The 25656-nt window shown below is 54.5% G+C and overlaps 9 protein-coding genes across 9 annotated transcripts; 4 read left to right on the top strand and 5 right to left on the bottom strand.

Annotated features, from left to right (window-relative positions):
- Positions 1 to 623: 623 nt before the first annotated feature.
- On the bottom strand, positions 624 to 2462 carry SCP_0204660 (Actin-related protein; the record flags this gene model as incomplete). The annotated part of the gene is made up of 10 exons (XM_027754380.1): positions 624 to 662; positions 723 to 842; positions 904 to 1080; positions 1175 to 1295; positions 1346 to 1497; positions 1555 to 1676; positions 1726 to 1820; positions 1874 to 2072; positions 2123 to 2389; positions 2444 to 2462. The coding sequence occupies 10 exons, from the start codon at positions 2460 to 2462 to the stop codon at positions 624 to 626; spliced, it is 1311 nt and encodes a 436-aa protein (XP_027610181.1).
- A 210-nt stretch (positions 2463 to 2672) lies between these two features.
- Positions 2673 to 5387, top strand: SCP_0204650 (Ribosome biogenesis protein; the record flags this gene model as incomplete). Its single annotated transcript, XM_027754379.1, has 8 exons — positions 2673 to 3083; positions 3152 to 3300; positions 3356 to 3581; positions 3644 to 4293; positions 4359 to 4606; positions 4660 to 4793; positions 4851 to 5038; positions 5123 to 5387. 8 exons carry the CDS (start codon positions 2673 to 2675, stop codon positions 5385 to 5387), a joined length of 2271 nt encoding a protein of 756 aa, XP_027610180.1.
- A 908-nt stretch (positions 5388 to 6295) lies between these two features.
- Positions 6296 to 8158, top strand: SCP_0204640 (hypothetical protein; the record flags this gene model as incomplete). Its single annotated transcript, XM_027754378.1, has 15 exons — positions 6296 to 6338; positions 6404 to 6519; positions 6575 to 6579; positions 6650 to 6679; positions 6730 to 6757; positions 6809 to 6841; positions 6893 to 6945; positions 7003 to 7181; positions 7235 to 7377; positions 7433 to 7457; positions 7517 to 7529; positions 7601 to 7610; positions 7661 to 7680; positions 7738 to 7995; positions 8056 to 8158. The coding sequence occupies 15 exons, from the start codon at positions 6296 to 6298 to the stop codon at positions 8156 to 8158; spliced, it is 1059 nt and encodes a 352-aa protein (XP_027610179.1).
- Positions 8159 to 8502: 344 nt separating this feature from the next.
- SCP_0204630 (hypothetical protein) lies at positions 8503 to 9262 on the bottom strand (the record flags this gene model as incomplete). The annotated part of the gene is made up of 3 exons (XM_027754377.1): positions 8503 to 8696; positions 8763 to 8798; positions 9046 to 9262. 3 exons carry the CDS (start codon positions 9260 to 9262, stop codon positions 8503 to 8505), a joined length of 447 nt encoding a protein of 148 aa, XP_027610178.1.
- Positions 9263 to 9655: 393 nt separating this feature from the next.
- SCP_0204620 (hypothetical protein) lies at positions 9656 to 10183 on the top strand (the record flags this gene model as incomplete). The annotated part of the gene is made up of 1 exon (XM_027754376.1): positions 9656 to 10183. The coding sequence occupies one exon, from the start codon at positions 9656 to 9658 to the stop codon at positions 10181 to 10183; it is 528 nt and encodes a 175-aa protein (XP_027610177.1).
- A 505-nt stretch (positions 10184 to 10688) lies between these two features.
- SCP_0204610 (predicted protein) lies at positions 10689 to 12674 on the bottom strand (the record flags this gene model as incomplete). The annotated part of the gene is made up of 13 exons (XM_027754375.1): positions 10689 to 10826; positions 10885 to 11013; positions 11065 to 11115; positions 11169 to 11248; positions 11297 to 11418; positions 11469 to 11488; positions 11541 to 11793; positions 11846 to 11924; positions 11979 to 12080; positions 12128 to 12215; positions 12264 to 12449; positions 12510 to 12572; positions 12624 to 12674. 13 exons carry the CDS (start codon positions 12672 to 12674, stop codon positions 10689 to 10691), a joined length of 1362 nt encoding a protein of 453 aa, XP_027610176.1.
- Positions 12675 to 14082: 1408 nt separating this feature from the next.
- SCP_0204600 (Dehydrogenase orsE) lies at positions 14083 to 15764 on the top strand (the record flags this gene model as incomplete). Its single annotated transcript, XM_027754374.1, has 6 exons — positions 14083 to 14212; positions 14334 to 14392; positions 14489 to 14571; positions 14677 to 15245; positions 15306 to 15464; positions 15598 to 15764. The coding sequence occupies 6 exons, from the start codon at positions 14083 to 14085 to the stop codon at positions 15762 to 15764; spliced, it is 1167 nt and encodes a 388-aa protein (XP_027610175.1).
- A 795-nt stretch (positions 15765 to 16559) lies between these two features.
- SCP_0204590 (hypothetical protein) lies at positions 16560 to 19851 on the bottom strand (the record flags this gene model as incomplete). The annotated part of the gene is made up of 7 exons (XM_027754373.1): positions 16560 to 17242; positions 17310 to 18363; positions 18419 to 18578; positions 18641 to 18882; positions 18939 to 19470; positions 19523 to 19633; positions 19691 to 19851. 7 exons carry the CDS (start codon positions 19849 to 19851, stop codon positions 16560 to 16562), a joined length of 2943 nt encoding a protein of 980 aa, XP_027610174.1.
- A 1283-nt stretch (positions 19852 to 21134) lies between these two features.
- SCP_0204580 (54S ribosomal protein subunit img1, mitochondrial) lies at positions 21135 to 21659 on the bottom strand (the record flags this gene model as incomplete). The annotated part of the gene is made up of 1 exon (XM_027754372.1): positions 21135 to 21659. The coding sequence occupies one exon, from the start codon at positions 21657 to 21659 to the stop codon at positions 21135 to 21137; it is 525 nt and encodes a 174-aa protein (XP_027610173.1).
- Between the last annotated feature and the right edge of the window lie 3997 nt (positions 21660 to 25656).

Genomic DNA, 25656 nt, shown 5'->3' with positions numbered 1-25656 from the left:
GATTCTCCGCCTGTCAAAAACCCCTTCCCTTACGCTTTGGTAATCTATTGCATACGTGCGTATTCTGAGCCGGACACTTGGTGCTCTGTGGCAGAGTACCCCGTACCTTCCTCTCCCTCCTATGATTTTATCCACTTTCATTCTTCGCCTTCCTCTTTTGTCTCTCTTACTCCGTTGGTGTGTGGTGGGACACGAAGAGGCGGATGGACCCGTGGATGCAGGAAACAGTATGAGCAGTGCACGATGTTGCACTGCAGCGCGGGACGGCGCAGGGAAGCGGCGCTTCCCCAGGTCGAGAAGTGCCAGCTGGTGCTCGCTGAGGACGCGTAGCACTTGAAGGCTGGTCAGTATATTTGCGTTGCGTTGGTCCCCTGTACATCCTTTCCATGCATTTCGTGCAATCTATAGTCGCATCTCTTGAGGATAACGATCATCGGTAGTGGTACGAAAGAGTTTACAATGTTTGCTTGTCGCTGTCGCTGTAAAATGACTATATATATTGCACCCCACGACTCAGTTCTGCAATGCGCTATTGTCGAGAATGGGTCCTGCGAGGGAACATCGGAGAGCGGCAACAAGGTTTCGCGGCCAGGAGCCAAATACAACATCCAAACATGCGAGATTTACTTACACCTCTGCTCAACGATGGACTTTCCATGTTCCTGCGAGAATGGGGAAGAGTGAGCCGTGTACGCTGAAGATGCACACAAACCAGCACATACCTGCCATTCCTCCCTGCTGATCCACAACTGGTGGAACGTCCCCAGACTCGCAAGGATGCTCCCGCCGAGCCATGCGCCATATCTGCGCTCAGTGGGGTTGCCCGGTGCGTGGATTTTTACCTGGGCAGAAGGTTGAAGTCAATTAAGGCGGAAGGACAGGAATTCTCCGGGCAGGACATACGTGTGGGAAGTTTCGCGTGAGCTCGTTGTGCAGTCGATCCGCGAAGCCGGAGAAAAGGCTGCCCCCGCCCGTGAGCACGACGTTACCCATGAGCACTTGTCGCAGGTCGACGTCGCAGGCGCTGAGCGAGGCGCTGATTAGCGCGGGAATTGTTTTCGGGAGGTTCGGATTCGTAGCCTACACAGCGCACACCAGTCAACCAGATGAGAAGGTAGATTAGGGGATAGGTCGTCCGACGACAATGGAGGAGAGAACAAGGACAACAACGTACGATCATCTGAGGGGAGTGGCTGAACAGCTGCTCGCCGACCATGGACCGCTCAAGGGAGCTGAAATGATAGTTGTAGCCCGTCGGGAATTCGTAGTGTCGTGGACCCCGCTGGGTTGCAGCCCTGAGAAGCACAGTCAGGCGCACACAGCCTGGCGGAGAGAACGAGCTCACTGTTCGTTCCAACCTTGATCAAGGATACCCGCGACACTCTGGATCCACTCGTCCACCTCGCGCGACTCGGCCCACGTTCTCCAGCTCTCCGTCGTGCCCGCTATGCGGTCTTGCCGCAGCTCGAACCGCGGCGGCACCCCTGCGTCTACTGGCTTCACAAAGGAGATTCATCAGCAATATATAGCTCGGAAGACGGTGGTTTGGCATGCCTGTTTGCTTGCGATGAGCTGGTGTGGGATGAGCTGGATTCCAGCGCGTCTCGAGCTTGGTGTGACGAGCAGATGCTTCGCATGAGCGTGTACTAATTGGGGGAGAGCGGAGTACATCAAACCTGGATGACTTGTAAGCGGGAAAGCGATCGCAACAAAGGAGCATCGCACCTTTGCGGAGGACGAAGCCGTCTACAACGGGTGTGACGCTTGCGGTGGATTGTCCAACGTCGATCACGAGGGCGGAGCCCTTTCCTGCGGCAAAACTGCCCACGCACACGTCAGTCAGAGTGGGTGAATCACAGGTGTGAGGACAAACGCGTTCAGCACGCTCGTGTTCGCGATGTAGAACGCCGGGACGTGGAACTCTTCGAACATGATCTCCGCCATACGCTCGCGGTTCTCCTTGGTGTTCCACGCCGGCTCTGTCACGAGCACGGGGTGCTCTTCGGGGTTGCAGCGCATCATGTCCACGAGCGCGTGCGAGATGAGTGGGGGTATTGGGTTGAAATCGTGGACTACAGACATCTCATCAATTCCGCAACCTCAACGAGATGGTACGACGCACTCAAGCCGTTTTGCACGGGATTCCCCGCCTGCATGCCCTCCCGCCATATCGAGGGGCCGTTCTGGCCGATGAAGAGATTGAGCTTCTTCTGGGGTGGGAGCTTCTCCACGCCGTATACGTCTGCCATCTCGATGTCATCTTCTGGCGAAGAAGGCTCCTCGATAAAGCCATAGGTAGTAGGAACGAAGGCTTTGGGAGTGTCGTCCCCCGCATAGCCCGCTCGCACAGAGGACGAGCCGATGTCAACCACCAGCGCGGAAATCTCGTCTAGATATCATAACACGATGAAGAGTGAGCCGCTGGGCGAGGACGAGGACGTACCTCCTCCGTAGTTCACCATCGTGCAGTCTTGTAAGATTTGTGTCCGTGCAAATGTCGGAAAAGTAGATACAAGTGCGACGCGTCGCGCGCGAAGACGCTCCCGATCCGATCTACCTACAGTAGCCCCGTGGGAACCCTCCGCGAAATTTCCCTCTCTATTTCTCGCCCGCGCAGATCTGATATCCTCGAATTTACTCACTTCTCTGCACCATAACGCGCCTGTCTCGCCATGGCCGCTGCAGAGGTACAAAAGAGCGGGAGAAAGCGCAAGGCCGCTGCTCGGGACGAGCCCGCCCCGCCGGCGTTCCCGCAGAAGGTCGATTTGGAGATGCAGAGCGAGGACGAGGGGGAGGACGGGGCGGACGCGTCGGACGATGGGGAAGCAGATGAGTTCCCTGAGATTGACACGAAGAGCGATACTGAGGACGAAGACGAGGATGCAGGAGGGGACGACGACGAGGATGAGGAAGACGAGGACGAGAACGAAGACGAAGAATCCGAGGATGATGAGGAGGAAGACGACGACGACCTGCACATATTCCCCAAAGTCAAAATGGTCGTCTCAGACATCACCGGCCAGCCAAAACGCGTCTACCCCGCCATCGAGCCCGACTACGACTCGGACTCTTCCACGGAAGACGTACGCTCCCTGCCACTCTTGCTCCTCCCTCATTATCTGAGTCCGAATTGCGCACACGCGCTTGACAGGCCCCGAACCGCGTCGGGGACATACCCATGCACTGGTACGACGATCTGCCCCATGTAGGCTACTCTATTGACGGCAAGAAGGTGCTGCGCCCGGCGCGGGGCGATGAGCTCGACAAATTCCTGAACACGGTGGATGACCCCTCTGCATGGTATCTCCCTACCTCCATAGTCTTTACTCTTGCATACTCAATACTATTCACACAGGACATCTGCGTTCGACAAAAAGGCACAAACGGACAAGCCGCTCACGGCGGAGGAGCTCGACCTCATCCGGAGGCTTCAGGAGAACGAGGTCCCCGATGCCGCATACAACCCCTACGAGCCGACCGTAGAGTGGTTCACCGGGAAGGGCAAGGAAGAGGTCATGCCGCTCTCTGCTGCGCCCGAACCAAAACGGAGATGGATTCCCAGCAAATGGGAGAAACAGAAGGTCAAGGACATGACCATTACTCCTGGCATGTACTGACACGAACCCCACCGTCTTAACCACAGGTCATGAAGATCGTGCGCGCGATCCGCCTAGGCCGCATCGTCCCCTCCAAGCCAAAAACCGCGTCCGACAGGCCGCAATTCTACGCAATATGGAACGAAGAGCCCTCGACGCACCCCGCCCCACTTCCCGCACCGAAACCGCGGCTGCCCACGCACGCGGAGTCGTACAACCCACCGGAGGAGTACGTACCCACCCCGGAGGAGCGCGCGGCATGGGAGGCGACGGACCCGGAGGACCGCGCGCGCAACTTCCTCCCGGCCAAGTTCGACGCGCTGCGGCGCGTGCCCGCGTACGAGGCGTTCATCCAGGAGCGCTTTTCGCGCCAGCTCGACCTGTATCTCGCGCCGCGCATCCAGCGCGTGAAGCTCCAGATCGACCCGAACAGCATGATCCCGAAGCTCCCGAACCCGAACAGCCTAAAGCCGTTCCCTGTGTACCGCGCGCTTCAGGTGTCCCACGAGGGTCACCGCGTGCGGGCGCTGAGCGTCAGTCCCGACGGTGCGTGGGTCATCAGCGGGGACGAGAGCGGTGTGGTACGGCTCTGGGAAGTCATGGTAGGCAAGGAGGTGAAGCGGTGGACGTTCCCCGGCAAGGTCGGGGCGGTGGAGTGGTGTCCGCGGATGGACGTCAGCTTCTTCGTAGTCGGAGTGTGCGTCCTGATCCGCTGCCTGCTCTGCGCTGTGGATGTGATGCTGACGGCCCCGGCTTCTGCAGCGAGGAGCAGCTGCATTTCTTGTTCCCTCCGAACCTGCCTGTGTCTGTCCTCACTGCGACGCAGGCCCTTCTGTCGCCTGCGACGCTCCCTCCCCAGCCCACCACGCCCTCGCCTGTCAAGTGGAGCTCTCTGACATCAGCTGCGTCTTCTTCGGACGCACCCATCCTGACACTTGCGTTACCTCCTTCGGCGGGTGTGCCGAAGCAGCTTGTTTGGCACCGGAGGGGCGATTACTTGGCTTCCGTATGTGAGTTCGTATGCCAGCTTTCCGCCTCCGTAACCGCTGAAAATTCTGGCCAGCGAGCAGCGAAGGCCAGGGCGGCGTTTGGATGCATCAGTTGTCACGCAGACACTCGCAGGCGCCTTTCAGAAAGGTCAAGGGTGTCGTGCAGCTCGTACTCTTCCATCCCACGAAGCCGTACTTTTTCGTCGCCGTGCGTTCCGCCTTCTTCATTCTACGTGTAACATTCTTAAACTTATTCCACACGCAGACGCAGCGGTACGTGCGCATGTACAACCTCGCGGAGCAGAAGCTATTGAAGACGCTCATGCCCGGCATTCGGTGGATATCTTCGATGGATGTGCATCCATCCGGAGACCACCTGATCGTCGGGGGTTATGACCGGAAGCTATGCTGGTTCGACCTCGAACTGAGCGACAAGCCGTACAAGATTCTCAGGTACGTGTTACATTCCCTTCTTTCCGCCTCCGCCGCCGGTTCACCCATTTGGTATCTCGCGCGCTGACATGCATCCGCCCACAGGTACCACACGCGCGCACTGCGGTCGGTGCACTTCCACCCTTCGTACCCGCTGTTCGCGACGTCGTCGGACGACGGGGCGATCCAGGTGTTTCACGCGCGGGTGTACAACGACCTGCTGACGAACCCACTGATTGTGCCGCTGAAGATCCTGCGGGGGCACGCGGTGAAGGACGGGCTTGGGGTGCTGCAGGTGCGGTGGTGCGCGCGGCAGCCGTGGCTGGTCAGTGCGGGTGCGGACGGGGAGGTGGCGGTATGGTGCAGCTAGGTCGCAGTACTTGCCGGCATACACGTATGCATTTGACAATTAAATGTGTCGAGGCTGTCGTTTGCGGCCTCGAGTTTCTGAAATTAATAGTGTGCGCGTGTGATCGATACCGACTGCTGTACACTTTGTGGGAGACTTGCAGTCATTAATCATTCGGCTGGACATACAGTAATGAGCATTCGTCCACAGCGATGATGATCGAGTCCCCCAATCGTATTACTATCAGAAGTATGATATATGGGATATATGAGTCCGGCGTCGCCGCTTGCGTGCGGGCATGTGGGTTCTGGCGTGCTGGCAGAACATGCGCTACACTTTGACATGTAGAGGCTGCCGCTTATGGTTGGTAGTGACAGTACGCAGGAGATCGAAAGTCGGAAACCTGTTTGATACTAGTTTTAATTTTAATTTTTGCAGGTCGCGGAGTTGTGATGGCTGGCCGACGAGGACGGCTGAGCCAATCGGACGGCCGCCATGATTACCTATTTTGGAAAGGGGCGGCGCGGTGGCGATCGTTCAGCACACGCCGATCTGGGATCTGCATCCGCGTCAACAACAACTTGAATACCTTCCATTTCGACATCTCTCCATGTCCTCTGGAATAAAATGCACACAAAATACACACAAACTTTCTGTCCGCATGTGCGAGTCGGCGCAGATGCAGGGTCCGTGCCCGGATCAGACTGGACGCGACGGGAGAAGACAAACGTGACAGAAAACAGAAGAATGACAAGGGACGCGACAGAACAAGAAAGTTACGTCCTACCTGTCATTCTCTCTTTTCACTCGGGCGCTCCGGCACATGCAGCGCTCATGCTCGTTGCCACCCGCTCTTTTAAACGTTCCCCGATATTATACCCCCTCTACCTCGCCAATATTCCCCCTCCAACCATCCTGGACACGCTACCATGGTCGATTGGTCATCCCAGGAAGAGATTGAGAGGGATACCAGTGCGTGCCCATTCCCGATTCATATTGGCGATACTCTGCTCACATGTCTCCGTGTCTTTTTACAGCCGCGTACACAAACCTAGTGTTCACGCTCTTCGGTCTCTACATCTGGGAGCTCTTCCAAACGTCCAACTTCGAATGGTCTCTCATTACGAGAAAGCGCGACTTCGCTTGGCCATTGGTGCGTTCGGATTGCTCATCTCAATTTGCCGTATTACTGACGAGCCGATCCGCAGAGTCAGTCATTTCCTAGATAACATGCAGCCATTCTGTCTGATCTCGCTGTCCCCAGTCCCTTTCTTTCTTTGTAGATACTGTTTGCTATGGGCTCTTATTGGACTGTAAGTTGATCTTTACTCTCTGTCTTACACCTACCAATCGATGTATACAGGTTGATATCTTTTTCTGTCATTAAACATGTATGCACCTCCTCCATACACATCCGGTAGCTATTTCTTACACCCTCTCAGGTCAATTGCCAAGCGCTATATACCTTCAATTCCGTGAGCGTCCATATATTATTTGTTGCGCGGCGCATACTGAACCGCCAGCAGTGGACAGGAAACATGGCCATCCTGTGCGCCTCGACGTCGCTGATGCTCCGAACGTGAGCTTTCACCGCCCACCCACTATCCTTACACTCACATGAATTCCCACACTCCAGGATAGCTCTCTGGGAGCGCAAGCTCAAGATCGTGATCCCGCTAGGCATCCTCTGTCTCGCGCACTGGGCCCTCCTCTGGCGCGGCATGTTCGTCATCCACGCGGTGTACGATACTGCGACCGAAGCGTGCGAGGTGACATACACGAACCACGTCTTCCTCAACATCTCGTTCTTCGCGAGTGCGTCTGCTTGCGCCCATTTTGCCCTCACACGCTGATGGAAGAGACTGTAGCTATGGTGTTTGACCTGGCGATCCTGCTGTTAACAATCGCCGCGCTTGTGCCGCTCACGTCGCGATCGAGCCTCGTGCGCATGCTCTTCCATGACGGGCTCGTCTATTTCCTTGTCACGTTCCTGTTCAATTCCGTTCCTGCTGTGAGTCGCCTCCATTTCATAAGCATCTGCGATACCTGAGTATAGGATCTCGCAGATTCTGGCGGTCATTAATCTGAACCGTGAGTAGTTCTGCATCATCTCTGTTCGCGTGGGCTCTAAAACACTGCTTGTCGTCTAGCTATGATGAACATGTAAGTGTAGACGCTGTGGCATTCTTCGGCTGTCAGATAAGCTCACGAGTCTCCATCGTGACCGCTCATAGCATCGCGACCGTAAGTCACAGATCCTCGTCCCAGCGAAACACATGCTCACGCCCGATTAGATCCCCGCAGCAACCTTCTCGTACGTCCCCTCCGCCCCTCTGTGACTCGATCCGCGCTCATCCACTCTCTCCCGCAGCGCGATCGCGGCGTGCCGCGCCGTCATTCGCTTGCAAGAATTCGCGCACGGCGACATCTACGTGCACAACGCCTCGCAGCTCCCGTCGCCCGGCGGGCGCACCGGGAACATGCACTTTGGGCGCATGTCCGGCGTCGGTGTCCCGTCCGCTACCGCAGTGCGCCTCGGGGGCGCCGGGGGCCTGAAGGCGCAACCGTACGTGTTTGCACGTCCCGAGGTGCATGTGACGACGGACCAGTTTGTTATGGAGGACTTTGGGCGAGTGTTTCTTCCTTTCTCTCTGTCTCTTTCGTCAGCCACTAACAGGTCATTGCGCAGAGAATCGGTGGCGGATGTTGAAGAGCACAAGCGGTCCCCGACGCTCGATACGGACGACGAGAAGCTCTCCCCGTCGGTCAATACCGCCGAGGAAGCCGTCTGAATGCAGGCACACGACAACAGCACAAAATGTATACCAAAAAAGAAGCTTTCATGTCGATGATGATTTTTCAGCAGTTTCCCTCAAGTACAGTATTTTAACTTAAGGTCGCCAGCGACTTGGCAATTTAATGTACAGAACTCGAAGCGCTGCCGTCACTCGTTACCGCAGACTTTAGATGCTCAACGGTTGTCGATTTAAATAACTTGTCCCTAATTCGATGTAGAAAATTTTCTTCACGGCCGACGAAATGGTTACTGAGAACTAGATCCCAGTTGTGTGAGCCCCAAGTTCGAACCTATGGTAACAAGTGGATACGGGATACAGAGCCACGACTGGTCTGAAGCTCATCGTCTGCGTTGCGGACGTCCCGCTTTCCTCCGCGCTTTGACCCCACCCTGCCTATTTATCCCTCGCGACTGCGACCGCGGCGCCATGCCCTTCGACGCCCGCCACTCCTCGTGCCGCGAGCCCCGCGGACCATGTGTCGATATCAGCTTCGCAGCGTCCGTGGATGAGCCCGAGTCGAGCGCCATCGCATCTGTAACGAATTACGTAGGAACGATAATGTGAGTGTGGGATTGGGAAAGTGAGCGAGAAGGCGGACCTGGGCCGGCTGCGGCGTCGTCCGCTTGCTGATCATCTGTATGAAGAAAAGAAAGAAAAAAGGTGCGCGTCAACCATCGACCCTCAATTAGCAGCAGCAGCAGTGCTCGGGAAGAGATGGTCGAGGACGGCACCGGATCCCCCGTCGTTTCTAATCATGTCGGCCTGGAGGCCGACGTGCGCCCTGTCCCCCCGCGCACGAACGGGCGCAGCGAGGCGCGCGAGCGCGTCTGCGGTGATGTCCCCCGGGTCGAGCAGCGCAAACGCGGCGAACCAAGACCAACCTGGCATGTCCTCCCACTCGCCCTCGCCCTCTCCTCCCCCCTGCGCCTGAGCCGGGTCCTGCTGCATGCGCTCCCCTTCGTCGTCGGCGGTGGAGATGGCCTTGAGCTTCAAGGCGAGGCGGTTGAGCCGCGCAGCCTCGACGGCGGCGTAGATGCCCTCTGTGCGCTTTTTGGCGCGGAAGTGCCGTTTGATTTTGGAGCGGGCCGATTTGGCCATGGTATGGTGTGTGGTGGGTGTGGTGTTGTGTAGTGGAGGTGAGTGCGTGGTGGTGTGGATGTAAGTAGTGGAGTGCGGGTTGCGGACGGGCTTGACTCAAAAGTCGGTACCTGCGCCGGCAGGCGCCGGTGAAGAGAGGCACGTGGGACGGAACGGATTCGCGACGCTGAAGGACACGTCGAGCTCGGTCGTTTCAGCAATGAATATTGAATAACGAAGCTTGAAGCAAGATATATAGACGATGATATGGTGTCCATGCTGCGCAAGTCAAACGCCTAAAGAACTATGCGTTCAGCCACACGGGACCTTGCCTCCTTCTCTGTCATTTTACACGAGCGCCAAAGCCACACAGGTAACACTTACATAAGCATCCTCTCTTTCTCCGTCCTACGTATGTCGGCGACAACAAGTGCGCTCCGGAGTTCCCTTCGGCGGATAAGTTCGCGCACACGACACTCCTCGTCGAGCGCAACCGCATCCTCATCCAAGACGGCCCTATCCACAACCACCACACTCCCCCGAAAGAAGTTGCGCGCCCTCGTCTCGTTGTATCACCAATCCGACTCCTTCATCACGCCCGAGACGCTGTCAAAAGCCATCGATGATGCGTTCATCTACAAGACAGACTCTACTTTGTTGAGCCACGAGCAGTCGTACTGGGAGCTCGAGGTGGCCCTGCGTTTGCGGCAGCAGCTGCCCAGTATCGGTGACGCGGACATCTCGCTGGTGGACAGCGGCAGGAGGTCTCGCCCGTCAGAGAGTGGGGTCGGGTGGAGCTCCCAGAGGACGATACGGGAGAACCAGGCGGTGCGCGCGTTGTTTGGTGTGGAGGACTACGCCAAGCCTGGCGCAGATGTGTTGCTGGAGGAGGCGGAGAGGATACAGGAATTCATCAAGAAGGACAAGGAGGCACAGGAGTAGCTGTGCGTTTGTGCGTACTCATCAAGGCAGATTCAGGTGGCTGATCAATGGTCTGGCTCTCGTGTTGGCAGGAGTTTGGTGGAGCTACTCGCAAATTATGTCGATGCTGCTTCCCTTCACCATTCGCCACATTTTTATCATCTATGTCCGACCGAGGCCAGCTAGCAAGGCATGTGGATACATTTCGTGGTGAGATGTTGTGTACCCTTCGTGTGAGCCTTCTCCACTGCAATACAGGATGAAAGAAACCTCGTCGTCGTGCCGTAGGCAGATTAGGCGATTGCCACCGCTGCGAATAGAACGCTGTTTTTACGCGCGCTGTTTAAAAATTGAAAGAAAGATTTACTTGGTGCCATGGGCTCACGGGAGCGACGCTCTCACTGATCTGCGGCGCTGACAACAGTAATCGGAGCTGGAGCAACGGACATCCAATCCAATCTCAAAGATAGATACAATGCTACATGCATGCAATAGTGAACGATCAACCAAGGAATATCGCGACGCTTTACAGTTTTGACAGGAGACCGTGCTTCTCCAGAAGTGCCCGCTCCCTCTTCTGGATCTCCGCCGTCCGTTTTGCCAGGGCTGGAGCACGTTTCAGCTCCCTCTGACCGATCTGCTGAATGTGCACCGCATCGGGGCCCTACCACAGCGGATCGCATTAGTGTTTGAAAGTGAATCCAAGAAACGCTACGACGTACGTCAGCAATGCGCAGCGTTCTCAGGCCAGCGTACAGAGAGGCGAGTTGGGTGTCCTGGCTGACGCCTTCCGCACCGAACGCCTGGATGGCGCGGTCGACAATCCGACAGGCCATTGAAGGCACGACGAACTGCCAAGCCAGTGAGCATCACCGCGGTTCTAACTATTATTTAATGCTCACCTTGGCCATGCCAATTTCCTTGAGAGCACCCTTCGTGTTGCTCTTGTCAATCTGGTACAAATGTCATCTACCACTTCGTCCAGTTCACAAGCAGTTTCACACACCTGCAAGGCAGCGCTCAACACAAGCATTCTGGCTGAATCTATCTCGGCACGAGATTGCGCGATGTCAGCGATGACGGTACCTAGTTTGCGTCAGCGGAGCTGGTGTAGAACAGACGATACATACTAACCATGCTCGTACAAGTACTTCCCGAACGTCTTCTTGGCCGGATCGGTGACACGCTGGATCATCAGGTCCAAGGCATACTGAGCGCAGCCAATTGAACGCATGCAGTGATGGATACGGCCAGGTCTGCAAGACGACATGAGCAAATTATATATCACGAAGGTGACATTGCATACCCTAGGCGGCCTTGAATGATCTGAGGCAGCATACGTGAGTACACACAACGACATATATTAAGTGTATAATACCTCGAAGCCCTTCCCCCAGCCCAGAACGAGGTTGCTGAGAGGAACACGGACGTTCTCGTATATGATCTCGCAATGTCCCTCCGGAGCATCATCGTAGCCGAAGACCTGCATAGGACGGATGACCTTCACTCCGGGAGCGTTGGCCGGGACGATAACGATGCTCTGCTGGTGGTAACGATCCGAGTTGTCGGGGTCACTCTTACCCAGCACAAGATGCAGAGCGCATCTCGGGTCGCCGGCGCCGCTGATGTACCTGCAAAACAGTGGATGAAGGCAAGGCTCGAAGAGAGCGACGAGGTGCAAACCATTTATGACCGTTAATTACGATCTCGTTGCCTTCCTGACGGATGGTAGTGCGAATATTCGTAGCATCTGAAGAGGCAACTGTACGGACCTATCATAATGCCTTCTTCGCGCGCGAACCGTATGATGACGTACCGTATCGTTCAGTCATAGAGAACGCAGAGCGTGTCTCGCCGTTCAGGAGGGGAACTAGCCATTTCTTCTGCTGCTCAGGGGAGCCGTACCTCGCGAGGACCTCTACAATCACTATGAGCATAACCCATATGTATGCTTACACTACGTACCCATGTTGCCAGTATCAGGAGCAGAGCAGTTCACGGCCTCCGAGGCCAACTGACCTCCGCGCCCCAGCACTTCAGCCATTAGAGCATACTACACGCACATCAGCCTCACAGATCGGAAAGACGCGGTGGCACGTACCTCGAGGTTGGTGAGGGGCACACCAAACTCCGGATAGCGTGCTTTGCCGAGGAAGAGGTTCCACAAGCCCAGCTTGCGAGCCTTGGCCTTGAGCTCCGCAACGATTGGGATGACCGTCTTCCACCGCGTCGCAGGGTCAGTGGGCAACTGCGCGTGCGCAAGCTTCGTGGCAGGGAAGACCTCATCCTGTGCAAAGCGTTCGCTGTATCAGTAGGCGACATATGTCTGGAATTGAACAGCACAGACGTTGACGAAAGTGATCAGCTTCGCCAACGTCTCCTTCGCATACGGCGAGAACTTGTCCTCCACCTGTCAGACTGTCAGTTTCACTTGCTTGACGCATGCACCCGGCTTGCGCACCATCGCCCATGCTGCTGGCGCGGTGACCTCTGCTACGGGATGAGTGCTCATGATGGTCCTGGAGAAAGCGGCGTTCTTCGAGGTGGTGAAACTTGTCGCCCTTCTAAATCACCGAGTGTTGACCGACCTCATGACCAGCTTGGAGAAACCGGTCCTTCATGTTGCGAGAGTCGCCGGATGAATCGGTCAGAGATGGGCCACCTTTCTAGTCTATGATTCTGTCATGTGTGCAAAGAAAGGATCATTCCAATGCAGGTGATATTTTTCGCCGTGCGCTCCAGGGATTCAATACACCCTCCGCCTGGGTCGTCGAAAGCAAAATCATACGGTCTACTTACCCTACAATTTATTATTTCTCTCTGCCTCGGCTCTCTTAGGGCACTAGTCTAGCTACGGACAATCACTGAAGGAAATGGGACAACCATGATTCAAAATCTTGGCAGCTTTCATGAAAATTGATTGAGAAAACATGATACATGCAGGCTAGCGGGGCTACGTGAGGGTGAATCTACAATCAAAATCCTTCACTGGTAAGTCTGCAGTTCATTCCTGTTACTATCCTAGCGTTATCTTTAGGTTAACGGATATCCATGTAGATAAGCTGTAAAAGCAGGAATGGTGGAACTTACACCTTTGGCAATCACTGCCGCTTCATATTGTTCAAGGTTTCCAACGAAATCATGCATCTGAACACCTTCAACGATGCGACTCTATGAACACTGTTCATAGGAATCCCCGCCTGAAGGAATTCACCATGTTCAGCTGTCGAGCGGATTCCGGTTGCCAATACTTAGGTTGGACTGGCAAACATCCGCCAATGTTACTACTTACAGCGAAAAGCCGGATGATATACGGAGACGCAATCGGAGTACGGAATGCTTAATGACGGAGGGGGAGTTCTACCCACGATCCACTATCATCATCGCTGACTCTGACGTCCGATCCACAATGCAGACAGAAGAGAGGCGTAGTCCTGACAGCAGCGGGACAGCGTCCAGTGGCACTCGGAGGTGCCGGAGAGCGCCCTCTCGTCCGATCGGCCATGCGAACAAAATCCCCTCCATTTCGGCCCACGCCATCCTGTGTGCAGACAATGTGCAGACAATTTGGTTCAGCAGGTGTGCGAATCGTTTCTGAGCTTCGGCGTTTCTCCTCCAAGTTTAGGCGCTAGATTTCTGCCAGCAAAGGTATCAAACGGTGGGTAAATCAACCCAGCTCGGGACGTCGACGCTCCTCTAGCCCTATACTCAACAGTAGCCTGGCCCAATTAAGCTCCCGTATGCTCGCCCGGAAAGTTTATTGACATTTCTCTGTCATCATAGATCTGGTGGCGCTTGCCGACTGCGGGATGCTTATTCACCTGGGACTGATACTTAAGGGCCAACCACACCTTACTCTGCCCGAACATCCGCTCCATTAGCCCCTTTACCACCCGGCTCCCCTCCCCTAAACGTACAAAATGTCAACCCCAAACATCGCATCCTACCTCACCGCTCCCGAGGGAACCTTCGCCGTCAAAGACGCTTCTTACTCGAAACCGGGACCCGGAGAAATCGTGATCAAGAATGCCGCTGTCGCTGTGAATCCAAGTTCGTATTACCCTTCCACCCAGCTTCTCTCCTCTCCTTCTTTCATAATATACTTGTTTTCTCCTCTTTGCTTTTTGATGATAAGGCAATTTGCTGGGACAGATTCTGATATAGAACACAGTGGATTGGAAAATCCAAACTTATGGAGCAATCTTGCCATTTCCAAAGGAGTATCCTGCTGTAAGTTCAGTCTTACTGAGTCTGAAAGAATGGATGGATGAGGAGGAGACTGGTGTAGGAGGTAGGGAAGATGTTGATTAATTGGATTGACAATAGATAATCGGCACAGACGTCGCGGGCGAGATATATGAAGTCGGCGAGGGTGTGACCGGGTTCAAGAAGGGTGATCGTGTTATTGGGTGAGTCTGCATGCTCATCTATCACCCACCATGTTTCCTGCTCCCCATTACTGTCTAAAAGCATTGACCAAACTGCACCACTACTAACTCCGCTCCCACTCTAAGCATGGCAAACTGGTTCCTCACCGCCCGCTCCCAAGATGGCGGGTTCCAGCACTACACCGTTTGTACATCCAATGTCGTCTCCCCCCTCCCGGCCAGTATCCCCTTCAAATCAGGCTGTGTCCTTCCTCTAGCCCTGTCTACGGCAGCAATGGGCCTCTATCCGTCCACTCGCTTGGCACTTCCACTTCCACAGCCCACAAAACTGAAGTCTATCAACAAAGTCCTCCTCATTTGGGGTGGTTCTTCCAGCATGGGGAGTGCTGCAATCCAATTAGCCGTTGCCTCAGGCGTTACGGTCATTGCCACCGCATCGAGCAAGAATCATGAATTTGTCAAGGGGCTTGGAGCTAGTGCAGTGTTGGATTATCATGATGATAAAATCACAGAGAATTTGGTTGAGACAATCAAAGGGGCGGGGGGTGATTTTGCGGGTGCGCTTGATGCAATCGCTGAGGAGCGGACCTGGAGGGCTTGTGCAGAGGTTGTCAAAGCCTTAGGAGGCGGCAAGGTCGTGAGTAATTTGCCAACAACCTTTGAGGGTGTTCCTGAAGGAGTGGAGGTCTTACCTGGTGAGTTGGATTTTTGTTTCTGTGATGGGGCTCACTAAGATTGATGTTGAAATGTGGTAGTCAATGATACTGCTGCCATAGTCCAAGATAAGGAGATTGTCGAAGGCATATGGACGCGATTTGTTCCTGAAGCGTTGAAGGCGGGGACTATGAAAGCTGTGCCTGAGCCTATCGTTGTTGGGAAAGGCCTGGAAAAGGTAGGGGAAGGAGTCGAACTGTGTAAGAAAGGTGTTTCGGCGGGGAAGGTTGTTATTGAGATTTGAGGCATGTAGGTGACGACAAACGACCCATACATATGATCATATATATATATGTGTGGATTTGCATATATGCGGCGGCATATTGATCCCAGTGTCCTACCTCGTAGCGTTCAAGCAGCTCGTCCCCGAGCACACGGTTATGATCCTCAAGGGCATCGTGAAGATGCGCGTCAAGCATTTCCCCGCCCTCTACCTCCTTCTAAACACGATAAGCGGTGTCGTTTTTGGAACGGACGCCATTGCTGTCCTCGCCGCTTAACTGGGACATCGACTCCCTGAGTTTAAAGAATGTCTCAAGTAACCGACAGCCGATGATTTCGAGGGAGCAACATTGACACTTCGAAGGTGTGCGAGACTAAAAATTGCGAGGATGGGAACTCTGTTCTGCGTAAGTGTTGTCATGTACATGTGCAAAGGCTCGTTCCAATGCAGGTGATATTTCCTGTCACCCGAGGTCAGTACGCTCTGACGGGATTGAAGACACCCTAGGCTACCCTACCACTACAACGAGACTCCCAGATTTGAAGAGAATCGCCCACGCGTACTTTACTTTCAGAGTGACTTCTTGGCCCCCGCGGCCAGAAATCTGTCGTACGAATGGTTCACCCCAGGTTCTTCATGGCCTAAGTACCTGTAACTAATATCGTCCGGCGACTGTCCACTATCTGTCGTCAATGTTCCAATTGTCAGTACAGTTCATGAGCTGTGTCCGATATCTGTCCATTACACGGTCTGTATACTGTACACTAATGCACAACACCTCTAAACCGAATGTCAGAGGGTCATAAAGTACCATAAAGAGCCGCAGAGCACGAAGCACGAACGGCCGATTAGCGTGAGAAATATAAGGTATCGAAGGCGGGGGGGGTGCACAGGACGAGGGCAAGAACGGTAACAATACACGGGAAATACATGGGGTTAATAAGATCCAGCAACGAAACGGGGGTATGGTACTCATACACAATGTCTGGCACGGGAAGGACGCCGCGCCCACCAGCAAGAAAAGCTCCAAGCCTAGGTCCCAGCACTCGCAGCGCTGCACACCGCGCGACTCTCACTGCACGTCGGGCCACCGCCCCTCTGCCGGGATATCTCCAAGGGTAAACGGTATCTCGGGATCGTACCCAAACGCGCCGGGATCGAACGTATGCCACAGCTGGTCCTGCTCGCCATTACTGTATCCGGGGTTGAAATTCCGAATATAATCGAGCCCGCGGAACGGCAGCCCGGGCGCAGCGAAGCCCGACGACGGCGGGGTGCCCGACAGCCCAAACACGCCCATCGCGGGGTCCGCCCCGTTCGCATCATACGTGTAGCCGAACGCCGGGTCCGCGGGCGACTGCGGCGGCGGCGGCGCGAACGCCGGATACGTGTTCTGCGCGCCTGCGCCTGCGCCCGAGGGGAAAAACTTGAGCCCGTTCGCCTCGCCAGCCTGCACGCCCCAGCGGTCCTGCGTGAAATCGTAGTCGAACCGTGGCTGCGAAGGCGTCGCGACCGAGGGCGAGGTCGGGTTGAGCGAGCCGTACGAATTGCTCGCCACTATCCGCGGGCTGGGATCTTGGGGAAAGTCGACGGTCGCGCCAGAAGGAGACGGTTGGCTGTTGACGGACGCGGGCGAACTGTGTGCGCTGAAGAAGCTTGAGCGACCGGGATATGAGCTCGGCAGGACGTAAGCGCTGCCGTCCAGGCCGTCGTCGTCGTGCGGTCGCTTGCGAGATGTCGACCGTGCGCGCTGTGCTGCACAACAGGGAGAGTTGTCAGAAAACAGACATGCACGCATCAGAAAGTCCCACAGTGCACTCACAATCTGACCGGAATTGCATCGCCGACGAACTCTGATGGGGCGACGACAACCGCAGGTCACGTACATCTCGCGAGCTGTTCCTCCGGCGCCTGTGCTTCATCAGCCTCTCGGGCACGGGGAGTGGAATCTGGCCCGGCGGCCACCCATCCGACATAACAGACGACGGGGAAGCCGAGGAAGACGAGCCCGAGCCCGCACCCCTGCTCTGGCCACTCGCCGAGGTCTTGATTGCCTCGCGCGCAGTCGCGGCGAGGTCCTCGAGCAGCTCCTTACACTTGCGTGCCCCGGGCCAGTGACCTTCCCACGAACCGAGGACGGAAAGGCAGTTTGCGACCTCGTCCATCGCCGCGGTGGACGCAGCGGGGTCGACGGAGTGCATCGCGTACAGGAGGATTATGACAGCGGAGCTGAAGAGATTCTGGATGAAGAACGCGAGGTGGTGGCTTGGCGGGACGACGCTCTTGATTGAAGGCGCGAGCCGGATGCATGCGCGCGCAGTGGAGACGGCCTTGGCCGTCGACCGCGGCGACACCGGCTGGTCGCGCTTCAGCGGCAGGAAATTGCGGTGGAGGGTGGTGAGGATGGAGTAATAGTGGCTGCATAGGACCGCGCCCATCGATACCTCCCTCTCATTGACCGGCCTCGACTTGAAGGCCGCGGGCAGGTCATCGCACCACTTGATGAGCCTCTTGTCGAGCGTATCCACGGCACGCGACAGCTCCGCACGCTTCTCAGGCTCAAGGTGGTCCCTGCACTTGTCGAGCGCATACACCTGCCGTAGGACCTGTCCACCGATGCGGTAAAGCAGTGTGAGCTCTATGAAGCCTTTCATGAGCGACGGGCTCAATCGCGACATCTGGGCGCCTGCGAAATAATCCGGGAGGTGATCGTCGTCGATATCCACGGGAAGTTCGACGTCGCAGTCGGCGTCCTCAATAGCGAGCGGCCGGCCCAAGGCGAGCGCAAGCATTCGATCGAGGGTGTACACGCCCCACCAGATCTTCCGACGAGTCTCCTTCTCGATTGGCTTGATCAAGAGCCGGCGGGGTGATCGCTGCGCAGGTCAAGATAAGGCTCGGGAGCATATATTAGATGAGCGGATCACGTACGTGCAGACCGATGTCCTGCGCGGCCCGCACAGCCTGGCCGACGAGCAGCCAAGCCTGTGGCAGGCAGTTTACGGAACACAGGAAGGAGGACAGGAGTAAGAAACATTGCACATGCTCAATCTGCGTCGAGGCATGGCTAATATAGTGCAGAATAAGTGCGCTGATAAAATTGCAACATGTTGAGTGCCATTCTACAGCTTCGCCGGAAGATGATACACGCACCGTTCGTAATACACCATGCCCATCCCTGCTGCATCGAGATTCTCGAACTTCGATAACCGGGGGTCGTCCACGAAACGGGCTGCGACTGCGAAGACTGCGCAAACAAGCGCAATGAACGCGGTCTGCGTCCGCGCCAGAAGTGGATCGTTAGTATGCTCCATGAGGTACTTGTACTTGAGCACGAATGAGGGCTTGTCGATGACGGGCATCAGAAAGTGGAACTTGGCAAAGTAGGCATCGACCTGACACGGGTATGAGTTACACTACCGCGGAGCGCCAAGAGAAAGCGTCCACTTACCAGCTTGTCCGCGAGGTCACGGTCGGGATATTCGACCTCCTCCGGGCGGGGCAGTGCATGCACCTTCCCGAAGAACACCGAGGCAGGAAAGTAGAGCTTGTTGACGCTGGGGCCCGGCGCCAGGGGATCCTCCTCCATGGGGGAAACACGGTGGAGTGGAGACGAGGTCATGGCCCGAAACGACTGAATGAGCGACATGGTCGACGAGCCGCCGATCCAGTGCATATGTCCGTGCTCGTCGAGGGCGAGCTGACCGAAAGACTCCGAGACGTCGTCCTCGACCTTGATCGGGGTATCGGCTGCCGAGCCGTCCGCAGCGGCGCTGTTCTGGGCGACCTCCTTGACTTTCGGGAGGACGGACTGCAGGACATTTAGGGGAATCGTGGGGGCACCGGATTGCGAAGGGGCTATTGAGGGTGGGAGACAGGAGAGATCGAGGCCACTGGCTTCGCCGACCTGCTCGAGGATGGGGGCAACCTGGTGGAAGAGCGACTCCATGTGGAGGAGGCGGGCCTCTAACTCCTGGACGTAACTAGGATGGAGGGTGAGGATGCGATAGGCAGGGAAGGTGGATAGGTGCTCACTGTCTGCTTAACGCAGCCCGATCCTTTGTCTGTAACCAAGTGCATTGTGACTTGGACGCAGCACATTGAGAGCACGTTGGCTCGTTCCCGTCGCATTTAATCTTCTTCCGCCTGCAGGATAGTGATGAGATCGAGGAGGAGGAGGAGGAGATGCGAAAGTGGACAGACCTGCATGATTCACATGCTCTCCATACCCGCCTGCGCTGGAGTTGAACAGGCTTGAGACCGATGTCTGGGGAAAGAGGCTGGTCTTCTACACGTTTCTTCTTGGACTGGTGGGTCATAGGAGGGTTGTCGTTTGGGTCTGAAGGGGCTACGGCCTCTGTCATGGCGGGGGGAGTATATATCGTCGGGGGGAAGATGAGTGCGGGTGCGAAGAAGAGATCTTGCGCAGATGCCACTGGCATGCGAAGCCGAGAGCTCGGTGCCTGACAAACAGACGCGTGCCTTCCTCTCTCAGCCACTTCATCTCTCAGCCACACGTCTCCACTCTGCATCGCCCAGCGCACACGCAGCGACTCAGATGCCCTCGGCGCTGCTCGAACATTCTCCTCGCCGCGTGTCTTCTGCTCCACTCCTTGCGCTCCTCAGTCTCATATCGGATCGGCGTGTTTTACCCGCTGGTGCACACTAAGACACCAACTCATGGGACAGCAGCGAACGCCAGAAGTCACACCGCCTCTGACTAAGAACACTTCCTCTCCCAGATGATACAACTCGTCCTCCAGAAGGTCTGGCATGCGCTATTGGCACCGGAGATGCATGAACACGCAGGCGCGTATCGGCGACCTACCCGTCCTCGTTGCCAGCCTGACCTCCTGCCGAGCATTCGCTCTGGGGCAGTGAATTCATTCCGCCCATACGCCGCCCCGGTGTCCCCGCTGCGACTTCCGACCTCGAGATTCGCACCCTGATGCTGCGAACGGCAACCGCCACAGCAACGCCGCACGCCCTCACGATCGAACCCTGCCTCTCCCAGCAGAAGCATGCCACGAAGCATTGAACTCTCTTTACATTCCTCCTTTAGCCACTCGTCCCCCATCGATCAGCCCCAAGTCAGCCCTTCATAGAACCTATCGACCCAATCTCGCGACGCCTCGCGCCTCTCGACTTCCCGTGCGTGTCAGTTGACTCGTCTACTCACATTCGAACCCTCCCAACCGCCCTCTTCGTCTTCGAATTTGATCGACGTGATATCTTCTCCGATTGTATACTACAGGCGTATTAAACCCCGGATATCGTCGATCTAAATACACGTCGACGGGGATGCCGTTAGCTCTACCCGCATGCGGCCGGAGAGTCGAATGATCCCATAAACATTCCTCGATCGGGTGCAGCTAGGTGGCATGAGTACATCTGAGGACGCCAACCGAGACGCCGAAGCGAAGCCAGAACACCCAACCGGTTCAAGTGACCACCAACCCGCACTCCATCTCACCCACAATACACTTCCATAGCTCCTAATTGTCAATCCGCAGCGTGTTGACGCTGGGGTAAGTGAGACACGGACGCGCCTCCCACGCAGCCCTGAGGCCGGCCAGTAAGCTTGTGTGAGAGAGATCGCAGCAACAAAGTGTGAGCGCGCGCACCGTCTCATGCGTGACCCACGTCCTCACCCGCGCACCCCCGCCGAAATCGCAGTCATTTTCTCCGGAGAGTCGCGCAGGTAGAAGAGCTTCGCCCTGCGCATGCGCCTGCCCGCCTTCCCCCCGCCCCCGCCCGCGCGCTGCACGATCTTGATGTCCTTCAGGTGCGGCGAGCTCACGAAGAACTGCATCTCCACGCCCGTGCGGTTGATCACGTTCCGGAGCACGAACGACGTGTCGAGCCCGCGCCGCCGCACCTGCATGAGCACGCCCGAGAACGTCGTCGGCGCGTGCGCCAGCGACACCGTCAGCACCGACCCGGGCAGGATCCGCAGTGGGTGTCGTTTTGAGAAGTACGTCGTGAAGAGCTTTTGCTTGGCGGGTTCCGGGAGCGTTTGCTGCAGGTAGGGCATCAGCCCTTTCCCGAGCCGGAGCGGTTCTGGCGGCGGTGTCGCGGGTGGTGTGGGGAATTTGGCGACGCTGGAAAAAGGATAGGGTGCGGTCGCCGTCGACAGCGACCGCGCGCAACGTCGGACAGCTTTCAGCAACATGCGGGGAAGGGAGACGATGCAGCCAACGCCAAAGTGTCTCAGAGATCACGTGTTTTGGAATGAGCTAGTAACGCAATCGTGCACGTCTCTGTAAGCACTCCATAGTCAAAGTTCGTTATTGCGGGGTCGAACGAGATCGAATGGGCTCGTTGCTTAGAGTGGCTTCGACCCTGTGAGAAACTTGGACTATATGAGATCTGGGACAAAGCCAGGCGAACCAGGTCGAGTCTGATCACAGGTTGAAAAGCCAAGAACACAGCAGAACGAGCCGGATCGAATGACATCGAGCACTTGTACTCGGATCTTGCCCTGCTTAGAATTTCTCTGTTCCCACTCGATTTTCTTTTGTTCTATAGAACACACCAAATATATTTAGATTTTACATACAAAGTACGCTATCACTGCAAAACCGAGAAAATCTCGGACCCTGGAGACAGTCTGAAGGCGCCTCCAAATTGACATGTCTTGGGATCGGAACAACAAACATCTTTGGCCCCGAGAAAGCAGGGAGCGGCCACCTTTTCGACGTGTTCGGCCCTGAAGACAGCTTCATATTCAGAGTACGAAGACATTGATAACTAGTTGTATTCGGGGTAGGAGATGTTTCAGCCCCCCCGTCTTCAGCATGTGAAGACTCTTACAATACACTCCGAAGATTCATACAAGATTCTATCTATTTGGACTGTTCCATGGCAAAATGTCGTATAAAATGGGAATTATATTTGATAATATATTATGTATATATACCACCAGCATGTCTGACCTGCCCTATACCACTCGTACGCTAAGTACTAGAAGATCTCCCGCACCTTGTTGTCCGCGCTCTGCACCAGGATTTTCACGCAGTGAAATTGATGGTTCTGCAAGAATGATAGGAGAATGAGAGGCTAGAGCATTAACATATGAAGCACAGTACTTATCTCGATGCTTGCACGTAAACTGTAAGGCTGGGAACCGGGAGTCCAGTACTTCTGCTGCAAGGTATTAGTGTGTCAATAGGTAGAAACACGATGAGTGCGGGAGGGGCAGCTACGCACTGAGCAAGTACACAGTGTCATCCCTGGATGTGATGAGGGTGCTGATACAGCACTCTGCAACAGCGTCGCACTCAAGCTCGTGGGGAAGGGCAGGAGGGCTGAGGAAGGTGATGGTTCTGGTGCAAGATGTGCCGAAGGACTTGAGTGAGGGGATGCCTTTATAAACCCTTTGCCCCTGTCTACGCATCCTCGGGTCCGAGTATTCTGCACATCTTGAGAGGGAGAAGACAAGGGAAATAGCACAATTTTTGAGCGAAAGATGTTTGCAACATATGAACAACAGCATCTTTGGAAAGTTGAAGATGTGGTATAAATTGGAGTGGGAAGATGTTACAAACAAGACATCTTCGAAGCAAGAGATAGCATGGACCAACAGTGTATTCAAGGAATCTTGGGAGTGCCGGAAATACAGGATGTTCGACATCTTTGGTCTCCCGTAACATGCCGTCAAATCCGAAGATGTGAGAGATAAGGTAAAACTGACGCGTCTTGGACTCTGATGATTTTGTGGGTTTTGCAGTGTATGTCACTACACGAAGAGCCGCAGAATGCATGACATCAGTCTGTTACCTGCAGAACATGCTCAATGCGCATGGCCTCGCATCACCGGAGGATTGTGTTTCAGCCTAAGAAGAAAGTGAGATGGTTAGCAGACACATGTGAACGTTATGTAAAATTACACTACAGATATGCTCAGAACCTTGGGATGAAGGCATCTAAGTCCCAACCTGTGTACAATGAAATGCAGGTCAGCACCGCCCGCTGGCAAACGACATGTCACATAACGTACTGCGACGATCCCCAAGGTACCAGTGATGGCGATCCAAGTAAGCATGATGCGAGAATGTAGTTCGGGGTATCGGGGTGAGCTAGAGTGCTGCAGCAGAAGCACAGCTGGCAGTGACGGGCTGAGGGAAGGAGATGGGAGACAGGAGATGGTGAGAGGGGGAAGTATAAGTTGGGGGGCACGTTGTACGAACCTTATATATGGGAAGTACTGTCTGTCAAATGCTTGTGTCAGCAAAACCTTGGCATCGCAATTCTTAGTTGGATAAAGGGCAATGCAGAAACAAATTTGCTCGACCTCATGAGATGTCATTGGAGTCCCCAGTGACAAATTTGGCGAGTGTACACTTTTGAACACACCAGTACAAAGAATTGCATCAAGCAGCTGACATTGCAAAAAATTTGTGTTGAGGAATTGACATGGTCCTGGAATTTCTGTCCAGCAGATAGCTGAAAGTGCAGTCTACTAAGCACTTCTCACCCCACAACATTTGACAGCCTCCATTCTCATTCGATAGTCCATTACATAAGGTGAACTTCTTTGTACCAGTGTGTTCTTGCTCGACCTTGCAATACAGGACTTTGACTGGGACTCCATCTCCGTGCTGCCTGGAGTATTTCGATTACGGTGCTCTGATGTCATAACCAACAGTGAACTGAAGCACGGATACCTGCGTGGTGCACCCACCTTCTCCACCTTCTAGATTATGTCAGCTGTGCTCGTATGCCTCATGCAGCAGTATAATTTCACTCCTCTCTGGTTCGTTGAGAAGGCAAATATGGATTTCTCAGCTTCTTCTCACCCATCTGAGGGAAGGTGTTAGACCAGTGCTCAAAGTGTGTTCCCCAACCCTCATCCACTTTCAATGGGTGACATGGTCCACCCATATGTCTCAGTGACTGTCTTAGGACTCAGAAGTAGAGTCTTACTCCGCACTGTCACTTGTGTCGCTGGGTCTGGATTGGACAGCTGGTACAGCGGTCATTGACTTGGGACCTGTGCGATACATGTTGTAGTAGTTAGCTTTCAAATGAAGGCAGTCTGCAGAGCTGTGTCTGCAGCTGATGCGAAGGTAACAATAGGGATATTCCCTGGAGGTGGCTGTACTCTCCATTGCAACTTAAAGGCAGTGACAATGAGTAGAGATCTGGTTAATGTGGAGGAGTATGCAACATCCAACTCCTGTGACATGTCGTAATACCTTGCGAACTTGCGCATAGTGTGGCTGTGTGACAAAGATGATCAGCACTCAATTCTTACTGGCTAGATTTCCTTTCTGGTCCCCTCACCAAAAGGCACCTCATTTTACTTTGCCACCCGCTTCTCATTATTGTGCCATGTTCTTTGACATTCATGCAGCTTCAATAGCTGTAGTATAAAAGGCCCCAACTTGTAGCATAGAGGGCAGCATTTTTCATTCAATTGACCAGTCTTCAAACCTGTGATATTGTGGAACACTTCGTGTGACTCCACCTTCTTCCAAAACTATGTGATGATAGCTACTCCTTTCAGAAGAAGGTGGAGTCACACGAAGTGTTCTGCAATGTCACAGGTTTGAAGACTGGTCAATTGAACAAAAATGCTGCCCTCTATGCTACAAGCGGGGGCCTTTTATACTACAGCTATCAAAGCTAGGCAGGGACACAGGTCTATCTTTGTAGTACAAAGGCCCAACCCTAACTATACATATAGGTACATGGATCTGCATATAGTACAGGTCTATGAGGGTTACAGGTTTATGAAAGATGATCCTGTACTATGACCTGTACTATTATTATGTATGTACCTATGCATAGTTTACTGCACATTCTAGACACATCTTCAAGTAAAGTAATACTTAAGAGCAAAGTTTAACATGCAAAGTTTAAGTAAGTAGCTTTCTTACAAAATATATACAGTTAGCATTTGTGCTTCCATTTATTTAGTTTAATTTGAGTCTCACCCATATGTTTATAAAAACTCTGCAGGTTTATATAGTCAGACCTCATGTACCTGTATTATGTGTACGGGTTTCACAGGTCCAACAAACTCTATAACCTTTATTATAACTATACTTGGACCTTCCTATAGTTTACTTTACTACACTACTATGTCCCTGCCTAATTGAAGCCATACAAATAAATGTTAAAGAACATGGCACAATAATGAGAAGAGGATGGTGAAGTAAAACGGA

The sequence above is a fragment of the Sparassis crispa genome (genome assembly GCF_003851025.1).
Source record: "Sparassis crispa DNA, contig_000001F, whole genome shotgun sequence".
In the NCBI taxonomy this organism is placed as follows: Eukaryota; Fungi; Basidiomycota; class Agaricomycetes; order Polyporales; family Sparassidaceae; genus Sparassis; species Sparassis crispa.
Note: the sequence above shows the minus strand (reverse complement) of the source record. Positions and strands in the feature narration are given on the sequence as shown.